The sequence below is a fragment of the Lepus europaeus genome, chromosome 12, assembly GCF_033115175.1.
Source record: "Lepus europaeus isolate LE1 chromosome 12, mLepTim1.pri, whole genome shotgun sequence".
Lineage (NCBI taxonomy): Eukaryota > Metazoa > Chordata > Mammalia > Lagomorpha > Leporidae > Lepus > Lepus europaeus.
Genome location: NC_084838.1, coordinates 69,735,318 through 69,746,589, shown reverse-complemented (window position 1 = coordinate 69,746,589; position 11,272 = coordinate 69,735,318). Strand labels below are relative to the sequence as shown.

Here is an 11,272-nt window from a genome sequence, read left to right as displayed (position 1 = left end):
TCAGAGTATAGTGTTTATTCCATGAGCATCCACTTCTCCAATGTTCTAAACACATATTGTAACTATCCAAAGATAGTATTGGCAGTCATAAATTTCCAATTTCTGGCTATTAACTCCTGTAAAAGTGTTAAGCAACATTAGGGAGAGCCTTGGTATTATTGTCATATTTTCCCAAGAAGACCTGGCTCAATATTTTATGTTCAACTATTTGGCTTTGTAGTCATTGTTTTTGACAGCCAACAATATAGCATCTTTCGATAGTTACAATATATGTTTAGAAGATTGGAGAAGTGCATGCTCATGGAATAAACACTATACTCTGACTGCCATAAATCAATGAAACACAGCTGCATCAAGTGGACATGGTAGAGAAAATGGCAATTTTGAGTAAGGAGTGCTTCAAAAAGCATTTCCTTGGAGGTAGCCAAGGTTTTCCTTTTCCTCATTACTGAAAGGTCAAGTAATGCGGTATGGTTACTTAAATTCCTACAACCAAACTTCCACTTAGACATAGTTACATGTTCCCAAACAACTTTTCTTCTGTTCGCCACACTGGCTTGGATACTCCATGGTCCCCTGCAATTTTTTGGTCTCCCCTCTCTGGAGCAGCCCCATACCACTATCTATTGAGTAGGTATACCACCAATTCATAGGTGGCCATCATAATGACTGTGTTTGGAATCTGTTTCACCAGATGAGTTGTTAGGCCATGGTAAAGAGACCCATAACCTTCTTCTTAAACAGCCAAAGACAGCATACTTTCATAAATAATAAAGTGGATAACAGTCTCTGACATGCCAGCATAGGAAGCAGACATGCCCCTATAAAATCCTCTAAGTCCATCTGTATGATATACTTTGAGAACACATTCAAAAGTACCCAATTGCTTTTCCCCATGGCTCCTTGCATTAAGCTGTAACAGAGTCTTTTTTTTTTTTATTTTTGGCAGGCAGAGTGGACAGTGAGAGAGAGAGAGAGAGAGACAGAGAGAAAGGTCTTCCTTTGCCATTGGTTCACCCTCCAATGGCCGCCGCAGCCAGCGCACTGCGGCTGGCGCACCGCGTTGATCTGAAGGCAGGAGCCGGGTGCTTATCCTGGTCTCCCATGGGGTGCAGGGCCCAAGCACTTGGGCCATCCTCCACTGCACTCCCGGGCCATAGCAGAGAGCTGGCCTGGAAGAGGGGCAACCGGGACAGAACCAGTGCCCTGACCGGGACTAGAACCTGGTGTGCCGGCACTGCTAGGTGGAGGATTAGCCTGTTGAGCCATGGTGCCGGCCTGTAACGGAGTCTTTATAAGCCAAATGGAGTTGGTTGCTGTGATCACAGTAAAATGAGGTTTAAATTAGTCCATAGCTACATGAAGAGACCTGCAGATGGGGAGCGTGAGATAACACAATTTCACTCTTTTCTGAGGCAAAATGTACAGTAAATGCCTGCCATTGCAGCTGAAATCATGTGTACCTGGGTAGAATCAGGATCAAATACACCATTCAACTTTTCCTTGCAGTTTGAATAAGCAGCAAAGTATATTGCTCTGGAAGGGGCTACCCCAACTAAATTGGGGCCTAATCCTCTAAATAGGGAACAAGGCCTTCTTTTTCCAAGATCACCTTTAGGCAATGGAGAGGTCCAGGTGACACTGGTTGATACTGGCTCCGACCATGGTGTTCAGCTGAACTTCAGGGATGTACAGTGTCACAAAAGATGGCTGCAACCTTGTTTTCACAACTGTCAGTGGACATGTCAGAATAGCTCCTGCCAGAGTCCAGCTTCAGCTAGTCTAGGATTTCCCAAAGGTGCGAGAGGTGTCGGCGCAGGAAGAAATGAGAGACACGCTCACAGCAAAGCTGATGGCATGACTCTGGCTCTCGAGCACTAGACTTTATTTTTATATCATATCACATAATGATTCTTTCTTCTTACAATAACAAGTCTGTTGTCCATTTTCTTAGAACCATTGACCTTGTATTTTATATTGTCTCTAGATTCTTTGTCTACATCTAGATACAATATCTTTGATGTTCAAGGGCATATTCAGAGCACGGGTTACAATTATAGACAGGCGGGAGATAACAGGCTGCCCACACAAGCCAAGGCCTGGAGTGCTGTTGAGCTATGCAGAAATTGGCTACACAAGCTAGAATAGTACCTTCCTGATCTAATCATTGCTAGAAGCCCCAAGTCCAAAGTAGGCCCTTTTTAAAATGTATCCCCTCTTTTGCAGTTCTTTCTGTAACTCTTTTAATTTCTTTATTGTACTTATTTAAAGGTTCACTTGGATCTTTTCCATGGTTTTGACATCCTAACAATTGTATTTGTTGCACATATTGAATTAAAGCTTTAATAACATATATCTTTGTTTTAGTGGAAGTGTACACCTGGGAGCCTGTTGCCTTTTAATTTTTTCCCACAAGCAGCTCAACCTTGCATAAAGCATTAACCCCTTCTCCTACACTAACATTCTGTTTTATTAAAATTCTACAAGAGCAATGGACATTTTGGGGAATATGAGACTAAGTGTTCTTCCCTAAAATTAGGAATACAGGCCGGCACCACAGCTCAATAGGCTAATCCTCCGTGTGCGGCGCCGGCACCCCAGGTTCTAGTCCCAGTCGGAGCGCCAGACTCTGTCCTGGTTACTCCTCTTCCTGTCCAGCTCTCTGCTCTGGCCCGGGAGTGCAGTGGAGGTTGGCCCAAGTCCTTGGACTCTGCACCCGCATGGGAGACCAGGAGAAGCACCTGGCTCCTGGCTTCAGATCAGCGCGGTGCGCCGGCCGCAGCAGACATTGGGGGGTGAACCAATGGAAAAAGGAAGACCTTTCTCCCTGTCTCTCTTTCTCACTGTCCATTCTGCCTGTCAAAAACAAAAACAAACAAACAAAAAAAGGAATACAGCAATCATTAGCGGGGCCACCAGGAAGCTCCAGCTTTCTTATGCAGAGTGTAGTTCCCAACAAACCTAAAACTACCAAGAGGGCTGCAGCTGTTGTTCTCACACTGAGACAGGCCTTCTGCTGTGACCTTGACAGCCTGCTGAAGTTGCGTTGGCTTTGCCAAGCTCCCACTGTACCACCACATCTCCCAGCAAACAGATGCACCAGCGTCTCTCTGGCTCATTCTCTCCTTCATGTCCTCCTGGCGCTGAGGTGGGACGCGGATCAGGCCAAAGGCTTCAGTCCTGGACAGAGACACAGGACTCCCGGGGGTGGTGAGAGGAGCCGGCAGAGGTGTGGCTGCAGCGAACAACCAATGGAACCCTCCCCGCAGTGCTAAGGCTATATATTTATGATTCCACTTATGTAAGATTCTGGATTGGCAAAACTATAAGAGGGCAATAAAAAGATCAGCAGCTGCCAGGGATTTGGCAAGAGAAAAGAATAATTAGGTGAAGCACAGGGAGTTTTTCAGGGCAATGAAACTATTCTGGGTGATAACATAAGTAGCATGTAATTATAGATTTGGCAAAACTTTGTACTACCCAATAGAAAGAGTAAATCAGTTCTAACATTTGGGCTATAATGAATATGCAATGAATAATGATGGTTCAATGTTCATCAGTTTTAACAAATGAACCACTTGGAACAAATGTACAAATGGTAGGGAAAGCTGTAAGGGAGTATGGTGGAGGGTGTTTATGGTAATTTTGCGTACTCCCCATTCAAATTCCCTGTGAAACTAAAACTGCTTTTTAAAAAATCAGTTAGTGGGGCCGGCACTGTGGTGCACTAGGTTAATCCTCCGCCTGCAGCATCGACATCCCATATGAGCGCTGGTTCTAGTCCCAGTTGATGGGTGCTGGTTCTAGTCCCAGTTGCTCCTCTTCCAGTCCTACTCTCTGCTGTGGCCTGGGAAGGCAGTGGGTGATGGTCCAAGTGCTTGGGCCCCTGCACCCACGTGGGAGACCAGGAGGAGGCACCTGGCTCCTGGCTTTGGATTGGCATAGCTCCGGCCATTGTGGCCATTTGGGGATTGAACCAATGGAAGGAAGACCTTTCTCTCTCTCTCTCTCTCTGTCTGTAACTCTATCTGTCAAAAAAAAAAATCAGTATTTTTAAAATCCATAAAATGTGCAACACAAATAGCAAATCTCAATCTAAACTATATAATTTAATTGTTAATAATAATATATCAATATTGGTCCATTGAGGCAAATATAGCACACTAATGGGAGACATTAATAATAGAGAAAACTGGGGCTGGCACCGTGGCGTAGCGGGTAAAGCCACTGCCTGCAGTGCCAGCATCCCATATGGGTGGCAGTGCGAGTCCCGGCTGTGCCACTTCCTATCCAGCTCTCTGCTATGACCTGAGAAAGCAGTGGAATATGGCCCAAGTGCTTGGGCCCCTGCACCTGTGTGGAAGACCTGGAAGAAGCTCATAGCTTTGGATTGGCTCAGCTCCAGCTATTGCAGCCAATTGGGAAATGAACCAGTGGATGGAAGATCGATCTCTCTCTCTCTCTCTCTCTCTCTCTGCCTCTCCTTCTCTCTGTGTAACTCTGACTTTCAAATAAGTAAATAAATCTTTAAAAATAAATAGAGAAAACTGTTAGTGTGGTGAGATGAGAAAGCACATGAGATCCCTCTATACTTTTTCACTGTGTTTTTCTACAAGCATTTTTCTGTGCTTTAAAAAACTATTAATTTAGAAATAAAAATAAATGTTTTTCATCAGAAAAAAAGAAAGACATCTTTTTAAACAAAAAAAAAAAATGTGTCCATGCATACAACTGATAATGTAGGGGCTGAAATTCCTTTCCTTGTCTACTGAATTCTAGAGTTATTTTTGTTCCATGGTATCCTTTGGATCCTGTACCACGTGTAGTTCATCTTATGGTAAAGAGTTACAGATAAACATTGATGTCTTTCAAAGGAGCATCAGTGTACCTGTAGGTGAACTACCCCAAGTATGCTGGCATTGCAGGAGGTAGCTTAACCTGTTATGCTACAGTGCTGGCCCGGGAAGATCTATACTCTAAACATGGATGATTGGAAAGGAGAAAGACACCTGCTGACATCATTCATAAACTAAAGAGCATTGTATGCTTACTCCATGGACACTGTTTAAGTCATTGTTCTAGAATATTGTTATGAACAGAGAAAACAATTCTAACTAATACATATGTATAAACAGCAAATACAATGATCAGTCTCTTGTGACATTTAAGTAAATTTTAAGAGTACAAGTATCCAATATTTTAAAGGTTATTACTGATTAAGTATTAGTAGATGGTTAACCAGATTATCCTTGAAACACTTCAAAAGTGGCCGTATTGATATGATTGGAGGCACTAAATATGGATTCTGAGTCTAAGAGTGCTGTTGGCTCCATAGATTTTGTGGAGTAACAAATGTGAGATAGTGGCCAGAGCAGGGTCTGAGGAACAGCCTTTTATGTCTGGGGATGCCCCTTTGTGCTGTCTAGGATGTGAGTTTCAACTCATTGTTGTCATATTTGTGGGTTGAAATTTCCATTTAGACATCACACTTCCTGCTTTGTTCAAGGTAGCTTATGATCTCTGAGTGTTTTGCAGCCATTTATGAAGCTTCACCAGATACCCCTGGGGAAGACTTAATAAATCTTAGATGTGTGGATATGATTGGTCGTGTATGGGAATTTTCATGTTAATACCTATAAATTCTGATAGAAATTAACTTGTTGATTAAGTGCGTTATTTGATAAATACTGACTAAAATGTACATGTACCTAAGTTGAAGGAACTGGCTAAAAACAAAGATGATAACTGTTAATTCACTCTTCTACCAAGTTTCAGGCAATTTCATAGTTATTTTGTTTACAGAAATGGTTTGTAAGTTGTAAAATACTGAACATAAACTATATTTGCTTGTTAAGCTAGTTCTTTTGTAAAAAATACACTGAGTTGTTATTCTTTTCTGTATTGCCTATTCATTTTTCTCCTTAAAAATAATTTTAAGTTTCTTGAAAGCAAAAGCTGACTTTTAGAACCTCAGTTTGAAAAATACTTGAGTTTGTATGGGTTCAACCAAATTAATGTATTAATTTATCCAAATTGTTTGCAATGAATTCCTCAGTAAGGCACAGAAATCCTTTTAAAATCTATTGGTATGGTCCAAGCTTTCTGGATTTATGTATAGCCAATCTTTTTTTGGGAGGGGGGACACAAATCACGTCTTAGTATGTTTTTTTAAAAATTGAAATCATATCAGATATCTCCTCAGATAACAAAGGAATAAAACTTGAAATCAATAAGAATAATACAAAATTTATAAATACATTGACCAGTGGATCACTGAAGAAATTACAAATAAATGGGGCCTGAGTTGTCGTGCAGTAGATTAAACCACTGCATGCAACACTGGCTTCCCATATAGATTCCTATTCTAGTCCCTACTGCTCCACTTCTTTTATTAAAAAAAAATATTTAAGGTGTACAAATTTCACGTATTCTCTATATACAGATTCAGGAACACATTGGTTCTTCCCATGCTACTCTCCCTCCCATTCACGCTCCCATCATTTTTCTTCCTCCCTCTCCTATTCCCATTCTTCATTTTTACAAAGATCTATTTTTAGTTTATTTTATACTCATAAGATTAACCCTATACTAAATAAAGAGTTCAACAAATAGTATGGGGAAAAAAAAAAAACCCACTGTTGCTCAACAGTTGAGACAAGGGCTGTTAAAAATCACCGAGTCTCAAAATGTCAATTTAACTCTTCTAGATTACCTTTTAGGTACTCCATAGTTACCACAGATCGGGGAAAGCATATGGTATTTGTCTTCTCAGGATTGGCTTATTTCACTAAGTAATCATGCCCTCACTTCCTCTCTTCCAAGATGTTCAATGCCTAGGTGTCCTTAGTGGGTGTGATACTCATCTGCACTTCTAAGTGAACTGCACAAAAGTTCTATGCAGTCCTCAGTGTGAGCACAAATCTCACTGCAATGATCTACCCCAATCAATCATGGAACTCTGATAATGTGGAGCCTCCACAAGCTTCTATTTAAGTCAGTAGCAGAAGGACCTAAAACTCAGACCTGACTGCCAAGTCAGTGTTCCTATGTTGCCTCATTTATCTTCAAACTCAACAGGAGGGCAAAGAGGCAAGAGTGTGATAAAAGGTGAAGAATATGCTGTGGAGGTAGATGCTAGGAGGATAACATCCTTCCTGAATGGCCTTCCCTCCTGTGTGCCAAATCCACAAAAAATTGACTGCCCTAAATATTTAGGCCCTTTTCTTCATGCCTAAAAACTGAGGGTACAAAGAGGACTAAGATGATCTGTCCTTAGAGGAGAGGACCCACAGAGATCCACAGCGAAGGAATTGAAAAATTCAGTCATAATCTGAGCATTGTTGTGACTGCCCCCAAGATCTAGACAGTATCTCTGCCTCGCCTTTTATTTGTATGTCAAGGATGCATCTAACTGGGAACAGTGGTAGTAAAGGAGATGAAAAACTCTGATTAGGGCCAGACTAGGAGTGCCAAATAGAATACATGGGAGGGGAGGCCCACGTAGGAAAGCCTTTCTGGGATGGAGGTAGGCAGTGAAACTTCTAGGCAGGGAACTGGGAGGTGGGAAACTTCTTCAGCTCTGCTACAGTCTGCTACACAGCAGCATCCTGTTGTACAGTGACAGAGTCCTCACCGTCTCAGCACACAGGGCTCCCACAGTCAGGGCTGTAGAGGGTCCACTCTGCCCTGCTAGCCTGTCCTGTCCACAGAGAAGCTGAGATGTCCCCAGACCTAGCCGCCTGTGGGTGCTCTCCCTAGGCAGTTTGAGCCCCGGAGCCTGTGATGTGTTGAGTGGCTGGGGGTACCTCACATGCATATGTAGATATCCAGTGCCCTGTCAATCCTCCCAGCCAGACTCAAAGTTATTTGGGAATGCACATTTTCCTCTGGTAGAATCCCTGGATCACCCACATGCACAATACCCACCAGCAGTAGCCCTACTTGTTTCACAATCATGCTTGCTTCCTGCCAGTTGCTGTGTGGGTACAAGAGACTCTGCAGCTGCTACTGATGTTGGAATGACTCCTTCTCACCAACTGTTACTGGGTGCACACACCTGAGCTGCTGTGGGTGCCTATGCTAAAAAGATGGCATCTGTTCCAGCCAGATGCTGGGCATGTGCACAAAAGCTGCTGCAGTTGCTACCTACTGATGTCTAAAATGGCACTTGCCCTCTTTCAGCATGTTGCTGGGCTCTGTTGTGGGGGAGGATGGGCAGAGAAGAACATTCCCCCCCCCCTTTTTTCCTGTGGGTAAGTAGGCACCCTGTTACTCTCAGGGCTCAGGGCTGGACTCAAAGACAGTATAGTCTGCTAGGCTCCCCCTCCATCTATATCATCAGTGGCATAGGCTGCTACAGTCTGAATTCACCTTACTGTCCGAAGCTGGTGCTTTCTCTGGCTCAGAGCTACTGGGGTCCTATGTTGTGTCCATGCTCATTACTGAGCATCTGTACCTTACACACAGACCCATTGTGTCTCTGCTGATGTGCCTGGAAAGGGAGTGGTTGATGGGCCAAGGGCCTGGGCCCATGTCACTCATGTGGGAGCCCTGGGTAGAGTTTTTGGTTCCTAGCTTCAGTCTGGCCCCACCTTGGCTGTTGTGGCCATTTGGGGAGTGAATCAGTGTTTGGAAGATTACATCTGTGTCTTCTCTTTCTTTCTCTCTGGTTTTCTGCCTTCAAGTAAATAAATAAATGAATCTTAAACAACAAAGACTTTTGGCATAAAGTTTTACTATAGTTTATTACAATAACTTGTAGAATATTTTCTTACACATCAAATGAAAAATTTAGACAGTAGTAATGATGGCTTATATTGTGGTGTTCAGTAGCATCCTGACAGAATTATAAGTGAAAATATCAAGAATACATGTGAAAATTATGTGAAATCTATGCAATTATCTTTATCTCAGCAATACATAAGAAGATAGTGTCTGCGACAACCATATTTGCAACATTCTTCAGGCAGATTATCAAAGAATTGTCTCTTTTTTCGGGAGGAAGTATTCGATTCTGAAGCACTGCTATCTTCCACTCCTCTTTGTATATTCTGAATAATTTTCTTAAATTCTTCAAAACTAACATTTGACTTCTTCAATGTAGGTATGTATTGAAGATACAGCTTTGATGGCTGCTTCTCAAATAGTGTTGCCGTCAGCTCCTGTGGCGAATTAGGAATGGATTCCATCATAGTATTTGCATTTTCTGCATCTTTCTTGGTGGATGATGGCACAATTTCTATTAAGTTAAAGAAATTGGGGGTAGAAAGAAAAATATGAATATCAAGGAGTATCAGAAAGAGTGCACGTGCCTATGTAGAGAAATGGAAAGCATTGCCTCGATCTAATTGAATATTGAAACAATCAGCAAGAGTCTTAATATCTAAACCATTTATTATACTTATAGATTGAAGTACTACAATCCTACCATTCTTCTGCTTTACTCCACTTGGCCTCTGTAATCTCTCTCTTCCCTTTATTGCTTTCAGTATAGTCCTTTTCACTGTCTAACATAGATCTGGCATCTTTCTGAAGTAATGTTGATCATCAGAAACACTCAGTTTAACCATAAATGGATTTTTTTTCAACCTGAGTAATTTTATTCCATTGCTAAGCAACTTCTGAATTATAAGAGTAACCTTTGAAATGAAAATTACTTATTTAAGTTTTCAAATCATGGTGGCAAACATTTCTTTTTTTATATGTAAAGTTCTCTTTATTTATTTGGAAGCCAGAGTTGGGATGGGGCACAGAGAGATCTTCCATCCACTGGTTCATTTCCCAAATTACTACAATGGCCAGGTCTGATCCAGACCAAAGTCAAGAGCCAGGAACCTCATCTGGGTCTCCTATGGGGGTGCAGAGACCCAAGACCTTAGGCCATCTTCAGCTTCTTTCTCAGGTGTGTTAGCATAGAGCTAGATTGGAAGTGGAGCAGCTGAGACTCAAACTGGTGCCCATGTGGGATGCCAGCATCGCAAGTGGTAGCTTTACCGGCTATGCCAGAATGCTGACCCCAAGGTAGAATTTCTAAAAGCTCTGATAGAATCAACAGGGAATATAAGTCTCTGACAGCCCTCAAATATATATATTTAACAATTTCTCTCCCCAGAGTATTTACTGAAAATCGATTTCAATTTATATTAGAGAAATGGGTTAAATGAATACCAATCAATAGTCATAGACTTCCAGAAGAGATTAGCATTGGCTGTCATGTGTGTGTACTAATGTACTCTGTATGGTGTTTGTTCCAGTGTTGTGGATCATGCAATATGCTGGTCAGATGCAAACGTTGAAACTTGGGCTGGGATTGTGGTGCAACTAGCTAACATCTTCCTTTTTCTTTATACCCATTCATTTTAGTTAAAGTTTCATGGACTGTTTCCATGTTGCTGGTACACACACACACACACACACATAAAGAAAACATCTGCTTCAAAATCTTTCTCTTATATAAATCTCCTAACCTTACCTATCTCAATTATTTAATTTGACAGTTTTAGCACCAAAGAAATTAGAAATTCTGGTAAAGCTAAAATAGTAGTTAACAAACTTGAATCAGAGCATGCTGCTCTTCTTCATGGACAGCAAAACTGTCCTTCAGCTTGTTTAATAAGGTGTTAATTTTGAAATAATGGAAGCAAAGAAGCCAGGAGATATAAATCTAAGTGTAAATACCTAATTGCTGCTGATCAGAGAAAACCAGGCTCCTTTATCTAGGCAGAATTGTCAAAGGATAGAAGTACTCACCTGCAGCTGGTTCAGAACTCACAAAGGGGTTTTCTGGTTTCAGAGAATTTCTTCTTCCCATGTAGACATGGCCACAGACTTCGATCGCAGTTCTGACAAAATCATTACGGCATATCCTAACAACCTCATTCATCCATTCATCCGTGACTCTTCCAGTAACTTGGCCTTGGAGGTGACAGAATCCTAGAAGGTAGAACAAGAGGGCAGGCATCCTCGGCTGGTCTCTTCTGCTCCGGGTTTCTCTGCTGTCTTTGGCAGCCACCTGTGCTTTCGCCGACTGAAGTGGGCCTGGGTGCTTTCCCTGGGCTCCAGGATGCTGCTTCTACCTAACTCCACCAGGCTTTTTATATCCCTTGGGCTATCACTGAGTTCTTGAGTCACTGGTCCCAGCTCCACCTCTTACCCCACCCACCTCCACAGAATTTTCTCCCTTGGCTCAGATTCACCCTCTACCTTTCCTCTACTTCCCCATTCTTCTGTCCTTGTCCTTTTTGTGTTTTCTCTCTTTTCTCACCCTCAAACT

At 42.1% G+C, this 11,272-nt stretch overlaps 1 protein-coding gene and 1 pseudogene across 1 annotated transcript; both read right to left on the bottom strand.

Moving 5' to 3' along the window:
• Positions 1–619: 619 nt before the first annotated feature.
• Positions 620–3,109, bottom strand: LOC133771019 (solute carrier family 25 member 36-like; annotated as a pseudogene).
• Positions 3,110–8,909: 5,800 nt separating this feature from the next.
• Positions 8,910–10,960, bottom strand: LOC133771304 (relaxin-like protein SQ10). Its single transcript, XM_062207052.1, has 2 exons — positions 10,750–10,960; positions 8,910–9,238 (listed from the first exon to the last, which is right to left on the bottom strand). Exons 1-2 carry the CDS (start codon positions 10,958–10,960, stop codon positions 8,910–8,912), a joined length of 540 nt encoding a protein of 179 aa, XP_062063036.1.
• Between the last annotated feature and the right edge of the window lie 312 nt (positions 10,961–11,272).